This window comes from Prionailurus bengalensis, chromosome C2 (assembly GCF_016509475.1).
Source record: "Prionailurus bengalensis isolate Pbe53 chromosome C2, Fcat_Pben_1.1_paternal_pri, whole genome shotgun sequence".
Lineage (NCBI taxonomy): Eukaryota > Metazoa > Chordata > Mammalia > Carnivora > Felidae > Prionailurus > Prionailurus bengalensis.
In genome coordinates, this window is record NC_057350.1 from 32124650 (window position 1) to 32150418 (window position 25769).

The 25769-nt window shown below is 37.2% G+C and overlaps 1 protein-coding gene across 9 annotated transcripts in view; it reads right to left on the reverse strand.

Moving 5' to 3' along the window:
• The window catches only part of ROBO1 (roundabout guidance receptor 1), a 1145602-nt gene that overhangs the window by 50920 nt on the left and 1068913 nt on the right, over positions 1–25769 (reverse strand). For all 9 annotated transcript variants that reach the window (XM_043593873.1, XM_043593874.1, XM_043593878.1 and 6 more), the window contains 9 exons: positions 22174–22379; positions 20312–20393; positions 19973–20141; positions 19704–19870; positions 14215–14336; positions 13055–13286; positions 11976–12097; positions 8789–8960; positions 3938–4135 (listed from right to left, as the gene is read on the reverse strand). In XM_043593873.1, coding sequence (XP_043449808.1) covers positions 3938–4135; positions 8789–8960; positions 11976–12097; positions 13055–13286; positions 14215–14336; positions 19704–19870; positions 19973–20141; positions 20312–20393; positions 22174–22379 — 1470 coding nt within the window. The remainder of the gene's footprint in view (positions 1–3937; positions 4136–8788; positions 8961–11975; positions 12098–13054; positions 13287–14214; positions 14337–19703; positions 19871–19972; positions 20142–20311; positions 20394–22173; positions 22380–25769) is intronic.

Sequence of the window (25769 nt, forward strand, 5' to 3'; positions counted from 1 at the left end):
AGGGAGGGAGGGAGAGAAGGAAGGAAGGAAGGAAGGAAGGAAGGAAGGAAGGAAGGAAGGGAGGGAATGAAGGGAGGGATGGAGGGAAGGAAGGAAGGAAGGACAGAAGGAGGGAGGGAGGCAGGGAGGGAGAGAGGGAAGGAAGGGAGGGAGGGAGGGAGGAAAAGAAGCAAAGAGGGATGGAGGGAGGGAGGGAGGGAGAGAGGGAGGGAAGGAAGGAAGGAAGGAAGGAGAGAGGGAGGGAGGGAGGGATGGAAATAGGGAGGGAGGGAGGAAAGGAAGGAAGGAGGAAGGGAGGAAGGAGAGAGGGAGGGAGGGAGGGAAGAAAGGAAAAGGGAAGGAAGAGAAAGAAGGAACAAAGAGAAAGAAATGAGGAAGAGAGGGAAGAAAGAAGGCAAGAGCAAACTGAAACAAAGAGAACCATAAAACTGAACTGCCAAGAAATGCCTGACACCTTATCACGTAAACAGTGTAATACTATGTTTTTATCATTGTGGAAATTTGTGAATGGGAAAAAATGGGGAGTTTTAAACTTTAATTTCTCTATTCTAGTTCACATGTAGAAGCCTTCTCCGAGTAGGCTGAGCAGTTTTTAAACGTCACCCCAGAAGCTAACAACACAACAATAACGCCCCACTGAAAGCCTTCGCTCTCTCTGCAGTTATAAATCTTCATCTCGTCAATAATGCCTGAAGTTCAACTGCAGACCTCAAAAGTGGCAGCCTTGCCTCCCCCACTTTTGCCACCTCCTCCCAAATGCTGGGTGTTGGATAACACCACTAGTGTTTCCATGTCATTTCCTGGAGGGAGGGGGCTGACTCATTTCCCAAGCTCTTCGCATTAATCGAAAGTAAACACTGACCTGGCAAAGACAGCAAGGAAACCTACGCTGCTTTCTTGAAGACTAAAGTTTGTGTCTGAGAAATCCTTAAGTCACACAAACTAGAATATCAATTCCTTATCGTGGATCATCAAGTTGCCAAAAAATGTATTTTCCACTTCACATATGAATGTCTCCCAGAAATTTACTTTGGGATTAGAGCCTTTGGGGCTGCTAACTGTTAACGCTGGGGCATGCCACGCAATTGTCACTTTTCACCAAACCGTTTTATCTCTGAGCACACTAGAAGGAACAAAAACGAAACCCTCAATGCCGTGTACCCAATTTACACACTGGCCTTCGTTTGGAGCACAGCCGCGGTCTCCCGGGCTGTGTTTTCTTTCAGTTAGGTCTTTTCAGACAGTCAATGTAATTTAGCTACAATCAAAAATTCAGAGTCATAGTAACAAGTCTTCATAAATAACGATAATAATAATAATAATAATAATAGTAATAATAATAATAATAATAATAATAATAAAAGGTACATTGGAAAGTGAAGCTATTCAAGTGCCTGAGCATTAATTTGCAGTCATAAGGACATAGGGGCAATATGAAAGGTCCTTGTCTGTACTCTTAGCTAAGTGCCAACCCAGTTAAAGGAACTGAAGGAGAGATGAAAAGAAGTCCATCTAAGTGAAATTTTTACAGCCTGTACCCCAAAAAACAACTTAATTTTCAAAGCCTCTGATAATACAATAATCTCTTTTTACCCAGTGATGCTGGTGCACCGTGTGAATGCATGTGGAAAAGGGACATGGCATGTTCCAGCATAGGGTTTATCTACAGATAAATGGGGGTGTTTAAAAATGCTCACTGTCACCCAAAGTCACACTCTGGCTTGATGGTTTATAGGGCAATAGGTTCTTTCACGTCTATTTCTTCGAAATGCTTCATCTCGATTTTTCTTTTAATTACTGGCATTGTTTTGGCAGAGACAATTTAAGGTTTCAGGATGCACTTTTTTTTCTTTTGAATTGCATGGAAACAGAATTATGAAAAAGTGCCAACAAGGCAAAATGGGAAAGCTGAATCGAATGCTCACCAATTACATTTGTAATTATGTTCTATGATTTCTGCTTTAACACAAGCTAGTTAAAAGGACAATGATATTAGTTTAATAGGTTTTGCACAAAGAGCACATAGGCATCTGCCAGCATGCTTAAAGTACATTAGTGGAAGAAGAGAAATTTCAGAGAGGAAGTGGGTTTCATGTCACATATTTAGATTTCAAGACAATACAGAGCATTCAATTGTTATAACCATACAGCTACAGCACCTTATGGCACTAAGAAGTACAAGATTCCCGGAGAATTCAAGAGAGTCCTCATCTGCACGTTAATTAAATCACTTATCCTCTTCAAGCTGGATTTCAAAACACAGCTCCCAACACCCCTGCCCCTTCCCTGCCCCACGACACAGGGACACCCGCAAGCCCCTTCTCGGCATTGCCGTTTAGTCAAAGGTTTTATATGGCGACACATGTGAGGGACATTGTCCTGCTTTGTATACATAATGAGCGCCAGCTCCCTTTGCAGTAACCTCCAAGCCCTCATTTTCCATTTCACAGGCAGGGATACTGACATTTTGCTTCATCTCTAGACAGAATACATATCTGAAAAAAAAAAACATTTTTAAGGATGGTAATGCTGCAGCAAGTGTACCTACATAGAATGCTGCACACCCACAGGCAGGAGGCACATTAATTTATTTTTGCAGCACGGTGATGAAGTTGTGTGCACTCTTTCTTGCCAAGATCCCTTGTGACTGAGAGCACTAATATTTTAGACTGCTTCTCCAGGCTGTTTTATAAGTGTACAGGGACCGTCAAGAGAACTTCTCATTGAGGAAAGTTCTAGCTAGCACCACAAATTCTGACTTTGCCTATAACTGATTAGAGAAAGGGCTTAGCCAAGACACTTAGGAAATGTTCCCTTCAAAAATTCTGTTGACGGTTTTCTAAAGGGTGGTGATGGTGGGGGGAGGGGATGTGTTTATCGGTAATTCCCTTTAAATTTGCCGCAAAGCAAAAGTGTTGTCTTAGATTTGCATAGAAGCCCTATGACTAGGGTGAATGTGTAATGTGTCATATAAACCAGGACAGTTTTGAGAGCAAAAAAGGAGCAGTATAAATAATTTAGTTGGACTAAAGACATAAATTGGGCCTCTCCCCAGATAGCCAGAACCTTCACTCACACTACCTATAGCCCATATCAGAGGCCCAGAATTGATTAATATATTTATTCGGAAGGTGGGGGCAGGGAGGATTATTTGCCTGAGAACGTTCACAAATCTTATCAAAGAATAAAAAATACAAATCACCAATGTACAGACTTCAAAGGCATGTATGGCGAAGGTGTCTGAAAATTCTTGGTGTACTCAGTTCATCCATACAATTGTAACTAACAGCAGCCAGGTAAACTCTTTCTTCTAAAACTATCAACACATTTGTAACAAAATCCCCACCGCTAATTAACGGCATATCGATATTCAACTCCGCAACTTTAAATACAGCAATAAAAAAAATAAAATAAACACTCCTCTCTGCAAATGGAGGCACATCATTTAGCTGGGCATTCTATGTTCAGTAAGAAATAACTATCTGATAGACCATCAGAAAGAATCATAAAATAATTAGTTTACAAATAATCTCTTCAGCTTCACAAAAACAACAGCACTCCGTTTAAGCTCAGTGCAGAGCTTGTATTTATAATTCCTGGGACAACGAGGCTAAAACATTTCTTCAAGAATGTAAAACCATGGAGTAACTCCCCCAAAGCACAGAAGACGGTGTAACAAACAAGGGTGGACCTACCTTGGTGAAATCTATTTTAAAGGAATTGAGTCTGAAACGGATAAACCCTTGTTGGAAGTGCTGCTAATCAAGAGGAGTCAACGGGTGGAGATGACAATACAATAAAAGCACTTTTGAAAATCTTTCTTTATGAAAATAATTTACTATAGGAGATATATAGTCATGAATATTCTGGGGTCACAGATTAAAATCAGGAGTTACACAAACATATTACAAAATGGAAAACTTAGGAAAGGTAGTACCTTTTCTGATACCCGCGTAAGTACTAGTCAGCCCATTTCTCTTCTTGCGGTGTCGATAAAGCCAGATGCTAAACACCATGAGGATGATCCAGCAGGCTGCCCCAATTCCGGCAATGAATGCTGGCTGCTTCACCACATCGGAGATCTGCTGAGCAAGGCTGACCTGGTCTTCAGGCGACACAGGGTTTCCATGAGAATCTGAAATGCCATCTTTGGATTAATGTGGGTTTAAAAGTCAATGAGACAATGAATGCATACTTATCTAAGGTGGCTATCATTACTTTGTCAATTTTTGAACAGTAATTTCTGTCTTTTATTCTGTGACATCCACCTCTGTTAATTAAAATAGTCCAGGAGATTGTCAGCAAAATTATATTCACTTTCTCTTCATACAAAACACATATGATACAGTAATTTTATGGACTATATCTAAAAACAAAGACAATGGCGCACAATTTCTATTTTTTACTCCAGAAAACTCTGCAGCTTATTGCTTAGATGAACTTTCACAGGTTAGTGCTAAGATAAATACGAAACTATAAATCTAAAAAGTGAAATATGTCAACAATAGTATATAAATAAGGAGTATCAAATAAGTTGTATAAAAAAGATATAAACTGTCTCAGACTTCTATAGGTTTTAAAATATTAACAAATAAAAGGTTATTTCCTCTTCTTAAGGTCTATATTGAAAAAAACAGTGTATACTTTCTTTATCCCTATACCCCAATTGTATAGGCTATTATTTTAAGACTCTAAAATGTGTTATAAACACATTATTTGGGCCTATGTTCAAAGGGTCTATAAAATTTAGTTTAATATAAGACCAAAGAAAAATTAAGATAATCTTACCACTGAAATAACTATGAATAATATTCCTATTTTTTAAAAGTAATCTCTATACCCAACATGGGGCTTGACCTCACAACCCCGAGATCAAGAGTCGGATGGTCTACTGAATGAACGAACCAGGTGTCCCACAGTTTTTTTTTTTTCAAGTCATCTTTCTTTTTAAAATAATAGCCGTGATCAACAACAGATATAAGAACATTAAATATGGACAAGAACTACAAGTGTTATCAAGTCAAGAAGGTTTGTGTTTTGCTATCTCAATTCAAGAATTTGAAATTGATGGGATTGATGGCTATTCAAATGTACTTATTTTTGCATTCATGTTTAAACCCACCACGATTCATTGTCTAAGCCCACCATTGCATCAAGGCACACAGCGCAGTTAGCAGAGTCTATGGAGAACTGGAAGTGCTGTGCTGTCATCAGAGCCATACCCTACTTCATGGGCTCTGACTTGATGCAACACCAAGGTGGCCCAGTGGGCAGAATTCCCACCAGTGTCTGTAGTCTTAATGTTCCTCCCCCACAACATCTGGTGAAACAAGGGTTTGTCCATTTCATCAGGGCTGGTGCTTTCTTACAGTCTGAAAATGTTCTATAATGAACCTGTTTTAAAATAGAAACATTTTGGGGCGCCTGGGTGGCTCAGTCAGTTGAGCGGCCGACTTCGGCTCAGGTCATGATCTCGCGGTCCGTGAGTTCTAGCCCTGCGTCGGGCTCTGTGCTGACGGCTCAGAGCCTGGAGCCTGCTTCGGATTCTGTGTCTCCCTCTCTCTGACCCTCCCTTGTTCATGCTCTGTCTCACCCTGTCTCAAAAATAAATAAACGTTAAAAAAAAATAAAATAGAAACATTTGTTCTAGTCCAAAATTCCACCCCCCCCTTTTTTTCAGAAAAATAACTACGATAGCTTATTATCTAGGAATAACATTTCTCCAACAGAAAACAAAAATCTAGGGGCGCCTGGGTGGCACAGTCGGTTAAGCGTCCGACTTCAGCCAGGTCACGATCTCGCGGTCCGGGAGTTCGAGCCCCGCGTCAGGCTCTGGGCTGATGGCTCAGAGTCTGGAGCCTGTTTCCGATTCTGTGTCTCCCTCTCTCTCTGCCCCTCCCCCGTTCATGCTCTGTCTCTCTCTGTCCCAAAAATAAATAAACGTTGAAAAAAAAAATTAAAAAAAAAAAAAAAAGAAAACAAAAATCTACAGATGATTTTTTTCTTAGTAGATGATATTATGTCCCAATAAGACATTGGTTAGACAAATAAGCAGCATTCGGTGGCTAAGGAAACAGTCTTGTGAAAGTGCCACCCCTTTCTATGTAAAATGGTAGCTACATTGCTACTCACAGGTGTGTGTGTGTGTGTGTGTGTGTGTGTGTGTGTGTGTGTTGTTATTATTATTTTTTTTTTACCTTTTTTTTGAACAGAATCCCAGATTTTATTCTGTGGAGGGTCAAGCCGGAAAAGCCTATTTTTATAAATTCTCTCAGTTACCTGCTTTCAACAGTTTGTTGACTGAATGTTTCATTTCATGTTCCAGGCTCTTTTATCTACAGTTATCGTAAAAGCACTTCATCCTCTGCGAGTTCACCAAGCAGACCTATTCTTTTTCTTTTTTTTTTCCTGATACACTTTTTGTATCTACTAAGTTTATAGATTTCATGGCTATTTGTGCAAGGTTAAGTTGGGTAGCTTCAGATTTTATGGAGACAGCTAAGAGAGGTTCCATGCAAGCGACCAGATGGGGTTAAGAGAATAAAGTGTGGTGTGACTAATGAATTAAAATGGCCACTCTGTATCTCAGTCTTTGTCTCACTGCAGCTGAGGCTATATTAAGATATGGAAAACTGGAACACATTTATAATTTCAAGAAAACCAATTTGACCCTCAAATCCCTTGATTTAAATCTTAAATAAATAAAATTACACATGGCCCTTTCCCAATTCAGCTCTGAAAACACAGGACTAAAATCACATGTTACAAAAGTAGGTAAGTGACGTCAACAATGTATAAGGTCATCACAGTGTAACTTATAATATCAATTTTAATAAGTTAGTACTGTCACTTCATAAAAGTGGGCAAGTGAGTAAAAGGTCTATACTGAGACTGTTTTTCCCTTATCTTACCTAAAATTGTATCAAGTAATTCTCTTAGTTTCCTGTATTACTTGGAATTTTGTAATAGATGATGCTGAAATAAATCATGAAACTATTTCCGCCTAAAGGATGCACACGTAATCACTGTTTAAAAAGATAATTCCCAACTCGAATTCTGGTCCATGGCTCTGGCGGGTGGAGCAAGCTCCCCTCTGAAGGTTGGAATGTTATTTCCATAGCATAGAGTTTTCGGGAGGTAGCTCCCTCACCAGTGACTTCATTTTGTGGTGTCCCCATTCATCTATTTGGAATCACGTGACTTGAGTCCTGGGCAGGAGGCATGCACTATTTCTAGATCTGCACCATTAAATCCTCCCCTACACTATGTGTTTCTTTTTCTTTCTGCTGGCCTTGGGTCAACCTTGGGAGCTCCACGTTAAATAAAGCTAAGCCTCATCAGCCCCTGACCCTCCATGTCTACATGGAACAGGGTCCTACCCCACAATTACTGCACTTCAGGTGGACTTTATTGTGTTATACCACAGGACTTTGGCAAGGACATCTACTAGAGAAGATAGCATTGTCTTAACAACGGAACAATGATAGCAGTTTCCAAATTGAATGTAGAGCTTATACAACACAGTTTATTCAAAGCCAAATGTTTCTTAATTTTGTTTTGAAATAATGTCTTGAATGTTATCAATTATCATCCAAATGCAAAAATACTATGCACTTATCTGTGAAGTATAAAAAATGCATATATCTGATCCTTTTCCATAATTTAGAAATGGACATAAAATCTTATTAATGTAACTTGGGATCTGAAATGAACAGACACAATGTTGACTGGGCTCTCAGCATCTTTTGTAATTTAAATGTAGCCTCTTAATATTGACACTTTTCTTTTCCCTTTCCATTTATAGTTGTATTTGTTGCTGTTTTGTTATTATTTGCTTTACATTTTTCTAGTAACCATTTACTAATTTGTATTTTGTATTCATGCGACATTGACTACAGGAGAGTGTTGTTACAATGCTTCTCTGTAAAGTTTTCTTTTTTTCTTTTAATTCATCTAACCACTTTTGAAGCACATATTGTATTTAACTATCTAAGTAATTAGCATATAACCATATTCCCATTCTCTTTGACATTTGAATCTATCTTTTGTTATAAAAAGCAATTAACATTTTAAACAGACACCAAAAACGGGGTGCCTGGGTGGCGTGAGCCCAGGCTGCCTTGGCTGAGCATTTGGCTCTTGATCTCATAGTCTGTGGGATCGTGTCCCTCATCAGGCTCTGCACTGACAGTGTGGAGCCTGTTAGGGATTCTCTTTCTCTCCCTCTCTCTGCCTCTTCCCCACTCTCTCCTATCTCTTTCTCTCTCAATATAAATAACAACTTAAAAAAAAAAACAGACAGCAAAATGGTAAATATAAGTTGCATATTGCTTAAACTTCTAATACCTAGTGTAACTTTTTCATGGGAATTTATTTTTTTCATCCAAATCACTATAAATTCCATGAATGTTCAGACTGTCTTTCTTACCCACTGAGGTATCCTTGGTTCTCAATTAATAGTATTTGTTGAATAGACCAAAAAAGAAAAGAAAAGGATAGAATTAGTATGACAATGAATGCTGACAGCCTTTGCTTGAAATATAATTTAAAATGTGTGCTCGGCTAAGTTTAAGTTTAGTTGTGATATATATTATATACATTTATGTAATCATAATATTATATTGTCTATTCTATATTTACATAATTATATACTTGTATATGTTTTTCTGCATTTATGAAATATATTGTTGTAGCTCTATTTCCAACAAACCAACCAACCAACAAAAAACAAAGGCAGGACAATGGATACAGCGACAGACTGTCAAAGCGGATCTGTACTGGCACTCACCTAACTGGATGAACTGTGGCTCGCTCTTCACCCCGGCCCCGGCCCCAGTGCTGGCTGCCACCTCTATGCTGTACCGGATCCCAGGAACCAGAGAAGGGATGACCACAGAAAAGGTGGAACCATCTACTGTCTTGTTTATATGATATCTAGTTTCATTGCCCAGACACCAAACCTTTAAGAAGAGAACAAGGAATGTTAAGCTGGTAAACTATTTAAGTGAACGCAAAGATCAGCATAGCATTTCAGTTTTAGACCTAGACCAAGTTCAGACTCATCGTGAACCTAATACAGGATGCTGCAAAAGTCATTTTTCCCTAGGATCTAGTTCTGAGAGGCCTCTCCCCGTCAAACCTCAGGTTAGCAGTACCTTCAAAACCTCTCTAAATTGTCTCATATACTTTGAAAGGATTATAATGGGAAAGTCTATACATTTTTGCTCCAAGACACAGGTTCTTATTATCAGTCCAAATCAACAGAGTGTTTTTTTCTTTTTAAACGCCTAGAAATTATTTGCCAAAAAGGCTTTGCAAAAAGCTGTGTATGTCCAGATAAAGATCAATAACTTAATCTAAAGTACCTTCGTATAAATATGGCTATTTATAACAAAACTGGACAGGGGTACTTGGTTGACTCAATTACTACAACATGTGACTCTTGGTCTCTGGGTCCCAAGTTTGAGCTCCATGTTCGGTGTAGAGTTATAGAGTTTAGTGAAAAGTAAATAAATAAAACTGGATACAAGGAGAAAGGGTCTTCCTAGGAGTCTACTCAGCCTGTGGTGTGTGAGTCTTTGATAACATATATGAGACAATGAAAAATAACAACACATATTTGAAAGAAAAATATTCTTCCAATAAGAAAATTAGTGTATAGCTCAATAACTTTGATAAGAATATTTGTGACGGGAAATTATTTTAAGGAAATTAAGATACCTGAACTACACAGTAATCCTTAATTTAAATTTCACTAAAGGATTATTTAATCAGAGTGACCCTCAGCAATGTTCAAGAAGTAGGATATGGTGCATGACAACATTTGGACTCAGTTGCCACAAGAAAATGGTCCATGGAGTAGTAAAACACACTCTCTATTCTTTACGATGTCCTCGAGCAAGATGTAGGATTAGTTTCCAGTAGCCTATTGTCTAAACTGTAATACGGAATGGGATTTAAAATAAACCCAAGAAAGAGTACCAGTGTCTCCTATCATGTAGGCAACCACCATTTATTTTTTTCTTTGGAGGTTAACATTATTTTAATATTGTTTCAATGCATAACACCAACAAATGGTCAGACTCTATACCAGGATCTGACCATTTGGAAATAAAGACTCCTTTGTGATTTTTTCCTCCCCAATTACATTACACAGCTGAACCAAAGCCACAAACTGATTTTGTACCAGTCAATCAGGTTTTCAAAGGCATTTTATTATTTTAAATTGACCATGAAGTTAAGTGAAATCCACCCTTTTGCATTTCTTCTGGAGAGAAATGAGCTTTGGCTCTTAGGGGAAAATGCCTACATTACACAATTTTACTTGAGAGCTGAGACATCACCTCATTTTAAATCCTTAATAATCTCTATAACAGTTCATTTTTCTGGACTGAACCATAGCATCCTGTCACTCCCCAGTATTGAGATAACCTTGATATTCATGAGGAAACACTTACATCGTAGAGACTAGTACCTTTTAACGACTCAATTACACTAGAAGATCTAATTTGAAATATCTTAGAACATTTGAGGGGCATTCACAGCACTATTTTAAATACTATAAAATGTCACCCTTTAAAAATATATGCAAATTTCATAGAGGTTTTCAGTTTGTTTTTAAAAATCATTTTAAGAAAATATCAGACCTAAATTAAGCTCAGTATATCTAGTTGTTTTACAAACCAATTTGCTACTCAAAAGAACACTGATGGTCTTTATTTGGGTCTTACCAAGTGTGCACATTAGAATCACCTTGGAAAGATCTACCAAAATACATATGCAAGTGCCCTATCAGACCTACTGAATCAGAATCTCTCAGAATGGTGGTCAGGTACCTATACTTGGAAAATGAGTCCACAAGTGATTCTGATGTTAGTATGCAATTGCCTGTAGAAGATAAATGTGTTCACCTTTTTAACATCATTTTCCTATCAATGGACACAGACTAAAATATTCACATATGTGAGATAAACTCGTATCACAGTTTAGATAGTAACTAGAAAAATACTCAGGTATCACGGGAATACAAAGCAGTATCTGCGGAAATACATGTTTTGCAGTTAAAATTCTTCTAGTATGCAATATGTTTACACATATGTTGGAAAAAAAGACCTGTGAAAGATATTTTCTATTGAGATTCCCCTGATTCAATCAATCACTTCTTCATTTATCATGGATCATTAAGCCTTTCCTATAATATAGATTCATTGATAGGCTACATCTCATGACCCTAAATTAGTTTTTATTGTACCTTGTCATGCTTGAAAATATTTGCTCAAAATCTATGTAAGACTCTTAAATTTAATTACTAAAGCCAATGACTTCACAGGTAAAAATAATTGTCAGAATATTAGATTAAGCCACTTGACATCTTATATTTTTAAAATTCATTTAAACATACATAAATTTATAACTGAATCTCCTCTGAGACAGGACATTTTCCTTTAAAACTAAAACACAGTTTATAGAAAAAAAAATTTTGTGCACCTTAAAATAAGTTTTCCAACTTAGCTCCAAAGAACGAAAATTTCAAATATGTTGAAAAAAACATAAAGCAAACCATGTTTAATAGAATTTGACTCATAGGTAATTCATGGGGCAACCAAATCCTGCAAAATATATTCAAGGTATTTTTTTAAGGTAAAAAAAATTACTTTTTTATTAGCATTCATACTTGTTGTTTGTGTGAAATTACATGGAGCTATAGATTTTGTGACCATATAGATTACTTCTTTTAAATTAACTGTTTCTTCAAATGGCTGAAGAATTATTCCACAATTACTGAACAGGAAAGGATTTTTCAAATAATTGTACATGTTGCTCCATTGGCCAGCAGATGGCGCCAAATATCCACAATTTAAACAAGCTTTTTCTGTGTGTGTGTTTTTTGTTTTTTGTGGGGTTTTTTTGTTTTGTTTTGTTTTTTTGGTAGGGGGAGAAGGGTGTCCATCAGTAAATTACTATATATGTATTACCTTATACTCTTGGACCATTCCGTTTTGAGTGTCTTCTGGAGGCGCCTGCCAACTAACAAGAATTGCAGTTCCATTTCCATCATTCTTTGACACAGTTACACTTTGGGGTGGGGCACTGGGTGCTATGGAATTATTTTAAAAAGTAGGTTATGAATATATTAGAGAACACTGGAAGCAGACACAACATTTAAAGTCAAGTAGTAACTATATAAAATCTATGTCAATATATGCATATGTCTCATCCAAGTCTGAATCGTCCCAAATGATTTAAGTGTCTCCTCAATATTGCTAACTCTTTAGCTATTGAGAATTTTCCATAACCAAAGTTACATAGATTATCTCCACAAAATATGCCAGGAAAATTCTTGTTTCTCCTACCCCACAACCTTAGTCTCATGTTCTCCCTACAAATGTTCCAAAGTATAAAGGTATACATTAATCACCCATGACATTAACTATATCCTTATCATTTATGTAATCAAAGTAATAAACACATCTTACAGAAAATTCTGGTTTTATTAAAGAATATGTTTGTGACATTAAACTTTCTGTAAATAAGGGTTTAAAATTCCAGTTATAGAGTAGCCTATCATACTGGTTTTGCTAGAGCTGAGCGGTTTCCATAGACATGAGGCATAAGCATAAAATGCTAACCCCAGAAAGTCCTGGGAAAACCAAGTCAATACTCACCTTATTTATAAATCATTACTTAAAGTAACATTCAATAAGTGAATGGAAAATAATTAATGGAAAGTCAAGCACATTGAGAAGAAGTTTATCTTTAAATGTGAGTTTTAGTTCTGAACAATTGAGTATGTCCTATATATGCCATTAAGTAACAGACAGTTCAGTTCACATTTGCACATTTTTACAGAGGCCACTATTAAAACAAGTCATATGTTATGGAATTTTGGTCTTCAGAAGCTCTAACTGAACAAATTCTATTAGCAAAATATAATGTTCAATATCAAGACAGTTAATAATTAGTATCAGTAGTAACATTAACATTTCTTCAATTAAGTTAATAAAAACCTAACAAATATATTGCAGAGCACAGTAATCACACATTTCATACTTGCCTTCTTCTAAGGTCTTTGCGAACTTAATTTCACTATCTGCTCCTTGAAATTCATTAAAAAAAGGACGAGCCTTAATTTCATAGTTGACTCCCTTTTTGAGATCAGGGATAATCACACTATTTTTGGTTGGGGTCCTCACTTCAAAAACTAACCACTCCGATTCACCATGGTTGGCTCCTGATGGCCGATAAAGAATTTTATATCCTTGAATATACTGAGATTGTTGGTCCACCTATTAAAAGGACAAATAAAAATGTAACCATTTATATCTTTTTATTGGTTTATTTAAAAATTATGAAAATTAAATGTGACAAAATGCAAAAAATTCTATCTGGCTTCACTTTATAGTTTTCTAGTTTATATAAGATAGAATACTAAAAATGAATCACTATCATTTATAATGTATTCACTTTTCAGCTTAATATATTAATATTAGATATTAATTTCTATGGTTTGTGCAGAAATGTTAGGCATCATGACAGTTCTGTGATAGACATCTAGAGATATGTCAGGACCAAAAGGATGAGAAAATGTGTTTCACCACTTTCTAATTTCAAACATTTACTTAATACTACCTAGAAATATTTCTAAGTTTAAAAAAATTCTGTGGTAATGATCCTATCACAAGTTATATATTTATAATTAATATTCTGTGTTTCTTTTCTTTGAGAATGATAAAGTTTACTATTACAGTATAATAGAAAATATAACACGACACTTTTTTTTTGTTTAAAGCCAGTGCACAGCTACTATAATAAACAATACTTACATTATAAAGTTGTCATTGGTGGAAAAGTGGTCAACTATATGTGTGTGTGTGTGTGTGTGTGTGTATATATATATATATATGTAACTATATATATATAACTATATATATAACTATATATATAACTATATATATAACTATATATATGTAACTATATATATAACTCTATATATAACTATATATATGTAACTATATATATAAAACTGTACACATGTAACTATATATATAACTATATATATAAAACTACATATAACTATAACTATATATATAACTATATATATATATATATATATAGTTATAAGCAATCTGTTCCATAAATACATTTTTTTCATATAATGATCCCCCAGGAGTCATCTTATTAAAACTGAAATCAAATATTGCAACAATGACTCACTGTCCAGTGTACTTCGATTGAAGAGGAAGAAAGGATGGTGGGGTTGTGCAGGTGCAGTACAACATTTCCCAATTCTCTCTGGACCTGCTTGTGATCTACTCCCTGACTCGTTGGGGGGACATCTGCAACAATCCAAGAAGATTGTGTTACATCCTCCACAATGTAACTGACTTGAATGAAAACATAGTGAAACAATCCTTTCATGCATGGCAACTCTCAGAAAAGAAGAATCATTCCAACTGTGAAGTTAACCCGTTATACAGAAGAAAATAGGAACAGCTTGATGTTTTCATTAGCAAGTAGATGATGGGAGGGAGGGAGGGAGGGAGGGAGGAAGAGAGAGAGAGAGAGGGAGAACAGCAGAGGACAAGTAGAAAGCAAGAAAGAGCAGGAAGAAAAATAACTATGACACAAAGCAGCATCTGAGGGCGCCTCCTACCATGTAATGATGGCTTTCTTGCCAAGCATGAGAGTTGGTGCAATCCCTCTGAATTTGTTACAAAATTCTACAGTAATCTTGTGTATGCAAGAAAGGATCCAGAAATTGCAAGAGTGGATAAGAAATGAAAAGAATGGAAATGTGGAAGTATAAAGCAACCACAAAAAGAAAATAGACACCTCACATCTTATATGATGAATGTAGATATCCTCCCCAAAAAGATACATGGTAAGTTATTAGTACCTACAATGGCAGATAGAGAAGCCACCAGTGGAATGGAATGGAATAAAATGAAATAGAGTAGAGTAGAGTAGAGAGAAGAAGAAGAAGAAGAAGAAGAAGAAGAAGAAGAAGAAGAAGAAGAAGAACAAGAACAAGAACAAGAACAAGAAAAAAGAAAAGAACAAAATAAATCTGATGAGGAAAGAGCACTTAACATCTATTTAACTGATGGTTTGCTTTGGTTCACTTATTGTATCACTGTACAGAAGGTTTAATAAAAAGTTCTCAATCTCAAGAACACCAAAATTTAAGAAAGGAGACCTCAAACAAAGTAAGAATTAAACGACTACAAGTGTTCATTTATGTTGCACTTTATTTTTCCCCAAAAAGGAGGGGCTTTGTTCAAGTTACTAAAGTCTCTACTCAATAAAAATTGCCCATTTCTCAAAAGGTTTTCCAAATACATATATTTTGCTTTGATTATAATAATAAAAGAGAATACAGGGTGAAGCAGGAAAGAAAATAAATAATTTTTTGTGGCCAGAATTCTTTTTCTCATAGTATTATATGTTGGCATATACATTCCAGAATATGGACTATCCCATAAACAACAGAAATGATAATTTTAGTTTTCCAAATTTTAGTTTCAGTCTTTAAAGAGCTTACTCTCAACAAGAAGGAAAAGATATGTATATTAAGAATGAGGCTGTCCAGTATTACACTGTATGTTAACTAACTAGAATTTAAATTAAACCTTGAAATGACAAAAAAATGAGGTTGCCAAGGTCTGATGGACTCCATGGAAGGCAAGCGAACAGAAGACAGATCGAGAGTGCTATTTCACACTCTTAGATACAATACTCTTGACTGTACATATATTGGGCCTATCAATTAAGCTTATAAAGAAGCAAGATGAGAAAAACAATGGAGATAATATTGGCTTCTCATACTTTATCATCGCTTACAAATATCTTTGGATAACACTGGCCCTCAGGCAACTGATTATCACAACGTTCAGATGAAAAGCACTTGTCTGTCACCCTTCCATCTCAGGACCTCTCTCTTCCCTTTGGGTGTCTATTGCTCCCATGACTTCAACTACCTTCTATCTCTAGGGTAAGAGTGAAGTCCTGGGAATAAGACAGACTTGGGTTTGCACCCCAACTCAGCAACTGATCAGCCATTTCACTATTTTTCTGTTTTCTCACATGTTAAATGGCACTACCGATGGTGGCAACATCTGAGGACGGCTAGGAGAACTGAATTTCGTTAAGTCATATGAAGTCCGCGTCTTGAAGGCAGGTATTGGGTTAATCTGTGTGAACCCAGAACGCCTAGCACGGAGCCATACATACAGAATGTGTTTAACAAACATTGGGTGAGTTAAAGGGAATTACTTTATGAAAAAATACATCATTATGTCAGCTTCTAAACACGTCCTCTCATATGTGAGCTTCTATCCTCAGGTGTTTTTGAATTGATCCTGTTACTGTTCTTGCTTGTCCTCTTTGTCCTCTTGGGAAAAAAAGGAAAAGGATTATAATGTAAAAGGTCCTTCCGAACATTCAGAACTAAACTGGGAGGAAATTTTAGATTGTAATTCTATCCAGTTGCTTCCCAAGTGTTGGAATTTATACACAGTCTCTGAAGAGAGACGACCCAGGCCCCGCTTCATTATTTACAATGACTGAGTTCTTATTATCTATACCATACCCATGCTGTACATGCTGTGTTGCTGGACCTATTCTTCAAAGATAGGGCTCAGAATACTATGCAAACAGGACACATGGACAAAGCACAGTGGTTACAGGAGCGGCAAGCCCACGCATGCCAGCAACGGCCCACACACCCACTACTCGCCCACGACTCACGGCATCTTCCTTGCAGCATCAAATCCTGTTTTGGGGAAGAGACATCTCGATAGCCATGTGACAAGGCTCTAAGCCCAGCTGCGAAATGGGTCTACCTGACTCCTGAACTGGAAACTAGGCCTTGTACCTTTAACTGCGACCCAACTCCTTCATAGGAATCCCTCTTTGGGGAAGACATATTTTTGCAGCCATGTTACTGAAATGGCTACAGACACTATGACTGTTCTCTTAGGAATCAATTTCCAACCAATAGCAGCCTAACCTTCAGCTGGGCTTCAGGGCATCTCAAACACAGTCCAAGAACTAGACAACGAAACCTTCGTCTACTCCTTGGACTTGTTTTGGCAGCCCCACCAAGTATCCTCACTGTCCTCCTCTTAAAAGTCTACCTGAAAATGTAGCGCTCAAGAGGAGCACATCATTCCATTCATAATCTGACCAGTTCAGGGTAAAGGGAGGAGACGACTTGATCCAGACGTAGTTCTGCTAATGCCAGCTAAGACTACGTGTGTTCTTTTGGCAAATACAACACTCAATTGGTCAGAGGTGTTTTAACGGACTTCAAAACACTGAACTCTGTCTGCCCCCACCACCCTGACACACATGTACTCCCCCTTTAGGCCTGGGGTCCTCAGTTTGTCTTTCTACAGCTAACTTTTTTTTTTCAACGTTTATTTATTTTTGGGACAGAGAGAGACAGAGCATGAACGGGGGAAGGGCAGAGAGAGAGGGACACACAGAATCGGAAACAGGCTCCAGGCTCTGAGCCATCAGCCCAGAGCCTGACGCGGGGCTCGAACTCACGGACCGCAAGATCGTGACCTGGCTGAAGTCGGACGCTTAACCGACTGTGCCACCCAGGCGCCCCTCTACAGCTAACTTTTAAAACGTTAAGTTTTAAATTCGCTCCATTAATCTTAATCTTGTCAGTGCTGACCCATCACTTCAGTCTGTTGAGATATATTTAATTCTGATGCTCTCGTTCTGCAATCTCGTCTTTCTCAGTGTTAATGGCATCTGCAAAGGTTATCAACTTCCTTTATTTTTAGTCCAGACAGTGAAAGAAACATGAGTCCAGTAACAAATTCCTACGGCGTAAAACAGAAACGAGATCTGAGTCTTGGATGCTCATAAGCTGATGAATCCTTGTCCAAACCTGTGGAGTACGGATTTTAGCCACATGTTTTAGGTGAGGAAGCTGAAGCTCAGGACAAACTAACTGGCTCAGGGCTGCAGAGCTAACAGGTTCAGGAGATGAGACAGAGATTCCTGATTTCAAAACTGTATGCCTACCTCACTGTACCTCCAGTCTTCCCACTGATAGGGGTTCATCCCACTTACGTTGCTCCACTAAGTCAGTTAAAATGTAGAAAGGCTTAAGTTAATTTTCAGATTAAACGTTAATTGCCACATCATTTACAAATAAGGGCATTTATTACAAGACAATTCACAGGAGTAGGTAATTGAGTAACAGTCAGTCAAAACTTTCACTTAGAGGAGTCTCCTAGGTAGAGACCCGTGTACTGGGGACAGAAATTTAAATTCATTTTACAGCTGTCAAAGGGTCTGCATTCTTTATAAATGTGTATCTAATATTGAAAACCTCAAACTGCATTAAGGCAAGATCCAAGAGTCCTAGCGTTCCTGATGAGGTGAATCATCAGAGCAAATATAGGCATTTGGGTGTGTTGGACTCATACAGCAAGAGACAAATGTGGGCACGTTCTGCAACTCCATTTGCTTTCTCCGTAAATTCTGGAACAAAAGGTCCCTCGACAGAGATTCCTTATATACTCATTAGAAAAGACAAAACATGCAAAATGGTTGGCAGACCCTCTCTAAAATCAGGAAAAAGTAGTTCAAGTCTTGCAATTTTGTGTGCACAACTTGTTTCTACCACTTTAAGTAAGTGACATTTTTTCCTTTGAAAAGGTACAACTCAAGATTGAGACATCACGATTCCTCTGTCTGTTGAGAAAATAACTGTTTTTAATCACTACCATCTAGAATCATCTTTCTTTTTTAATATAAGGATAACCATACTTTAATTACGATGACAATATATCTTTTAAAAAGTTAAAGCTTGATTCAAATCATCTTTTTATTCATCATGTAAATTTTACTCTTCTTAAAGCTTTAAAATAACAAGTGGAGTATGGTGGTGGATAGGAGATAACCTGCTGAAAGCTAAACATGATTTTCATTCATAAAAGATAGTAAAAAGCAGTACATCTAGAATGTGGCCCAAGTAAGCAGATTTCTAATTTCAAATGTTTTTTAGAAGTAGCTTCTACATATTCATTTTCCTTTTATCTGTTTCTTTAACCCAGCTTTGACCAAATATACATGACATCATTTAAAAGTTTAATATATCACAGCTCATATAATTGACAATGAAAGACAGGCCAGGCAATGCACAGACCTATTTTTCCCCATGCTTTATAGGAGGTTGACTGCACAGCTGAATTAAGAACAAATTCAAGTTTATCTTCCAAATCTCTCTTAAACTTGCCTGATTTTCCACAAAATATTACTTGACTAGTGTTGTGATATTCAAAACTCATCCAGAAATTCATGAGCGCTAATCTCAACACAGGTGAAATTGACTCAAACACAATTATTATGTGATTAAGATTTTACACCCACATATAACCATATCTAAAAATCAAGAAATCAAATATAATACAAAAATACATAGTATTTTTATCTCATTAGATTATGATTCTATAAAATGGGAAATGCTGCTCTTTCTTATCAATCTTATCTTGGAGTATGTGGTACAGAAAACAATAAAGTTTGCAGACAACGTGTTTGTGTATTAAAAATTAATTGAGCAACTCGAAGAACAGATCTATATTATGTATGCAATTGTAGCATTATGCAGTACAAATTACTGGCTTATAAAATTACATCTAAGGACAAGTAGGTGTCACAAGGTTGAGTAAATCAGTATTTACCTTGTGTTTTCACTGGATCTGATATCTGGCTTGGATCACTAATTCCATATGCATTTGCTGCTCTCACAAGGAAAAGGTAAATTGCATTAGGTTTTAGTCCTTTAATGGCAAATGTTTCCGTTTTCACATTCTCTGCTACAGTCTGCCAGCTGCTACCAGATGCGTGGCTGAGGAAAGATACACAAGTTAGAACATGCATATTTAATGGTAAACCAAAAAAAACAAAACAAAACAAAAAGACCAACTAGGAAACATCATCTTTACTCTACCTGAAGGCTTCTATAATGTAAGATGTTGGAGTTGCACCTGAATTCAAATTTGGTTGCCATGACAAGGTTACCGTATTTCTGCTGACATCTGTAACTTCAGGTTTTGAGGGGGCACTAGGGATTAAATTTGGGTCAGTGGGTCTTGGAGGCTGAACTGGAACTCCAAATTCTAATCAAAGGGCAAAAGAGGACAGATGTTTACACATACACAGATAAGCATGTAAAGGTAGCTTACACAATTATACACCTCTTCAGGCATCAGAACATCCACTTTGTCCATTTGCCAGTAAATAAACAACCTCCTTTTACGCTTTAAGGCAAAAATGCTATCTAATTTACCTTGGACTTCAATGTAAGCACTCCATGTTGCCTCACCACTGGGGGTTGATGCAATGCAGGTGTACCGACCTGTGTCACCCAGCTGAGAAGACAGAAAATAAATATTTGGAACAATCGAGAGCTCAATGGGCTGGAAAAGCAATGATAGGTTTGTATATGTCCCATGAATATGGATAACTACATTAAAATTCAATAACTAGAAACTTCCTCTTAATTGAATATATTTTTACTGAATGTAAAGGAAAATATTACATGAATACAGAAAATAAGATTTTATATGGTTATTTTAATTGTAAAGCAAAAATATAATGTGTAATTGCTTTACTTTATCACTATTTTCAGTGTCAGGGACAATAAACAATGAGGTATTCAAATTCAGAGCATTAATTTTAATTACTAAATTATATCTTCATATTCAATGTCACGTGGTAATCCTCATAAAGTTTAGCCAATGACTATTCTTGCTATTTCATATTTTATTAGAGTTACATCCATGTGTCTATCTGAGATAAACATATAGGAAAAGGATAAACACAAAATGATTTCTTCTCAAAGTATTCACTCTTTTTTCCCATTTTATTTTATTTTTTTCAACCTGTGACTGAAGGCAATTTTAATAAGTATAAGGTCAAACCTCAGCTGGAATGAATGGTCTCTTTCCCTTCTCAAGACTGAATGCCAGAAAACAAACCGGGGTCACATCTTCAGCTTTAAAATGATCACTAGTAGGGGTGCCTGGGTGGCTCAGTCGGTTAAGCATCCAACTTCGGCTCAGGTCATGATGTCACGGTCCACGGGTTCAAGCCCCGTGTCGGGATCCGTGCTGACAGCTCAGAGCCTGAAGCCTGCTTCGGATTCTGTGTCTCCCTCTCTCTCTGCCCCTCCCCTGCTCATGCTCTGTCTCTCTCTGTCTCTCAAAAATAAATAAACGTTAAAAAAATTAAAAAAAAATTATCACTAGCATAACGAACCCATACACCTTTGCTTAATTAAGGTAGTAACTCTATCTTCGAGTAACATTTGATAAAGCAAGAATGTTGCCATCTTGCTCTGGTAACTGCAGGAACAAAACTGCAATCGTCCTCACAAAGAAGTACAACATATTAACTTTCATGGCACGTAATATGAACTCTCATGCTCATCCAAAACTCCCAAGAAGCCACCCACAACAGGCAATAAAGCGAGCGAAATTTATGTTTATTGCTGTCAAAGCTGTTCTTTCATATGCCTTGTGAGCTTGTCTGATCTTGACCTAAAAGAAAAGGCAAAATCAAAACAAAACAACACAGTCCTGAAAGAACAGGTAGGGAGGTGTGATGCCCTGGGAAGGTAAATCCCTAAATTGTTCTCATAGACTTGTGGGCTTTTCATCATTTCACATTCTGATTTGAAATGTGCACTCAGTGTGGACACCTGCTACATAGTTTTTGTTTGCATGCATAGTGTTCTGTCTTTGCAAAATGTGGAGCCAAATATTCACAGAGAAGAACCGTTCATGGACATTGTGGGTAAATGGTACTGGAGAAATATCTTTGAAAAATCCTTTATGGAATGACTGCATTATACCACTATCTGGAAGGCATTTTTTCTCCCACAAGTTCCTATTTTATTCAACATGTCTCAAAAATATTTTTTCTCCTTAAAACAAACAAACAAAAACTACCCCTTACATTACTTGCTATGAGCTAAGTTTTGAATCAAATTATGTTAAATATATAAAAGAATAAAGCATCAATTAAAAATATATTAGTATTGTTATTCAGCATTTCATTGGTTCTAAAACGTGAGACTTCAGCACCAGTTGCTGGAGGCAAAAACCAAAGTGGATCAAACGGGAAACGCAGGGGGTCATTTTAAGTTACCTTAGCATATCGGATCTGCAGCACTCCTGTCTCCAGCTGTTTGATTCGAGAATCTTGGGTTGAAACAAGCACTCCATCCTTTCTCCAAAGAATCGTGGGTGCTGGACTGCCTGTGGCCACACAGCTGAGCACTAAAGTACCATCCACGGCCACAGTCTGATTCACAGGACCTTGTCGAATGACCGGGGGAGGCCGGTCTGCAATCACTGCCAGAAGAAACAGGAAATGGATTTCTACAACTGGAAGCAATTTTCTAATCATCCAAGCAACAGCAATTGCTCTAGGCTTTGAAACAAACTAATTAAACAAGTAATTAAAGTAGGAGCCATGCATTATTCAGAATGCATTTATATGATGCTTTGGTTCAGGACATAAAAATGAGATACAATGCACTCCTTTCCAATGACCCACAACTGCCTGAGCATGCTACTCTGTCAAGGGACCTCTTTCACTTAAGAGTCTGAGGAGGAAATAAGAATTGTGGACGGCGAAGTATATGCATAGTGGTGAAAAGTGGAATGCTGTACTTTTTAAACATTAAAATATGTAAAAATAAAACACAACAAATAACCACCTACCCCAAGGAAACTAATGAGACGATATTTTCATAAATGAACTAAAGTCAGCTTGCTATCTGATAACTGTTTTGTGCCCAATGTAAAAAATTATGGCATCATACCAGCATGTCTGACAATTTTGGATTCAAATAAGTGCTTTAGACTTTCATGACTTACAAGTCAATATGCTTGAGCTCTACCTTGGAATTCTATTAACAGAATACATGGGTAAAAATTTCCTAAACCTAATGAATACATAAAAAACTGAAAAAGTGCCCAAAATCCATTGTTAGTGGGCTAATCCAAAAATATGACTCAAGCCACAATCCCCTAACCTAAAAATACCGTACTTGCATCCTGGAATTACCAGGGCCTGAAAAACACTTTTGCAAATTCTATCACCTTAGTAGTTTTAATGTACTATGGAAGGAAACAATGGAAGGCATTTTCACAGTAAAAAAAAAACTGTTCTTCTTATTATATGAAAAACTAAAAACTTTATCTCAGGTAAGAAAGCCATTATTTAGGGGAAAAATCAGAAACAACGGCAGACTAACTAGAATAGCTTGCATTAGAGAGATGTTCTCAGTTCTCATCCCCTGATTAGTCAATTCAGGCGAAACTCCATTGATGGTGTTTTTCATTATAACTGAAACCTAAAAACTAGGTGTAAGAAATCTTTGTCATTAACAAGCTATAAATTCTGAATATTAGCTAAACTTTTTTAAGTCACAAATACATAAAACACAGCTTTAAGAAGTCTCCTGATTAAAAGAAACTGGTTGCCAGAGTAACCAAATTTTGCATGCAAGAATTTGCCAAGCTGGATGCGTCATGTTCAAAGTTCTATGCACCAAAGAGTTTCACAAGCTGGAGCCACACTTCACTTTGTTCTTCATTTACCATGCAATAATTATTAGTTTTGTGCATTCAATTTAAGCAAAAACAAGAAAGCAAGAGAGTGAAATCAGCGACTGCCTTTTCACTCCACCCTTCTGGTTCTCTACCAGCCTTGATTACTGGTATGAAATTTGCTAATATCAGGGAGGCGTGTTCGCAGGCTGGAGTTTGTAACCTGGCAGGAGTGTTTCAGGGACTCCACAGATGAAAAATGTAAGTCAGTTAATTCCTTTGTTTAGAACTGTTTCATCTTTGCAACATTTTCTGCTGAGATTGGCTAAAATCAAATTAGAGGCCCCTCCTGATAAGTATGAAAAAAGAATGAAAGTGTTTTATTGCATTGGGTTTCATAAGATTCTACCACCTGTGTTCCCTTGATTATAAGAATGAATGAATATTTATTTCTAGACATTAATTAAATTAGTAGCAGTGTTTCTTTATTACTGATTATAATTAAATCCAGTAATGGAGTGGCTTACATTTGGTAGTCTTGTTATATTTAGAAATAATCCAATATCTGGGGGTTTATTCAGTTTCCTGTATCTTTATAGTTCTTCAATGTTTGTATCATTTTTAGCATCATTCATACCTCCCATCCTATCCCAACCCAGTCTAATGATGCTGTTTCTCTGTCATTCATTTCTTCCTGGTTTATACTGGGTAGTTTACAAAAATAAGGCAAGAGAAGAGGAGTGTAGTTAATTATCAGCTCCATCTGTCATGTGTCTTTGGGCAACTTCCTTAAATTCTCTAAGCCTCCCTTTTTGTTTGTTTGTTTGATCTGTGGAAGATAATAACATTCTAGCCAGCTCAGGGGATTGCTATGAAGATTTAAACGGAATAACAGATATGAAGAAGCTTTGCTAATTGCAAAAAGCTAGAAACATATATGGATTATGATACTGCCATTTGCCCTTTTCTGTAAAAACCTGATAGATAGGTAAATCATAGCTGAAGGAGTTCATTAAAGCAATTTCGCATTTTTAGGTAGAAAAAATGAAATACTCTGTGTTGTCACAGAGTAGAATAAAATATTGATGACATCTATGTTTCATTTCATTTCATCTATCATTTATGTAAACATAAACTTACACAAACTAAAGAGTGTAGTCCATTTCTTAAAAAAAAATATTTATTTATTTTGAGAGGGAGAGAGAGAGTGCAAACAGGGAGAGGGGCAGAAAGAGAAGGGGAGAGAGAATCCCAAGGAGGCTACCTGCTGTTGGTGCAGAGCCCAACTGGGGCTCCATGTCACAAAACATTAGATCATGACCTGAGCAGAAATCAAGAGTCAGACACCTAACAGACTGAGCCACCCAGGTGCGCCCCTACAGTGAGGTCCATTTCTGAGTCAAACCTCAAATTAAGGCCTAATATTTTACACTGGTATTATTAGAATGAATTATCATTATTAAAATGAATTTTAAGGAGTGAATAAATGCATCTTAGAGGAAGATGCAGCCCTAAAATGAAAATGTTCCGTAACTGTGCTATCCAACACAAAAGCCAACAGCATCCATGGATCCCGATCATCTGAGTGCAGCTAGAGTAAATGAGGAACTAGACGTGTAATCTTATTTAGCTTTAAGTAATTGAAATTCCAATTTAAATAATCTCATGTGGCAGCTGGCTACCATACTAAACAGTACAAACTTTTGTTTTATGTTTTTTTTTTTCAACGTTTATTTATTTTTGGGACAGAGAGAAACAGAGCATGAACGGGCGAGGGGCAGAGAGAGAGGGAGACACAGAATTGGAAACAGGCTCCAGGCTCTGAGCCATCAGCCCAGAGCCCGACGCGGGGCTCGAACTCACGGACCGCGAGATCATGACCTGGCTGAAGTCGGCGCTTAACCGACTGCGCCACCCAGGCGCCCCCAAACTTTTGTTTTAAGTCTCAGTTCTGCTACTTAGTATCTGTATGATCGGGGCCTACCTTTTCACCAGTCTCTGCCTCCATTCCCTGATCTGTAAAATGAGATGTTGTCAGATTTGAAATTGTTGATTTGCGAAAAGATGGTAGCATTAGTGCCTGGCACAAAGGAAGCACTGAATAACTGTAACTTATTATTAATGAGCATCAGTATGGTGGTGATCGTGGTGAGAATACTGCTGGTATAGGCAGTGTCACAGGTGGTA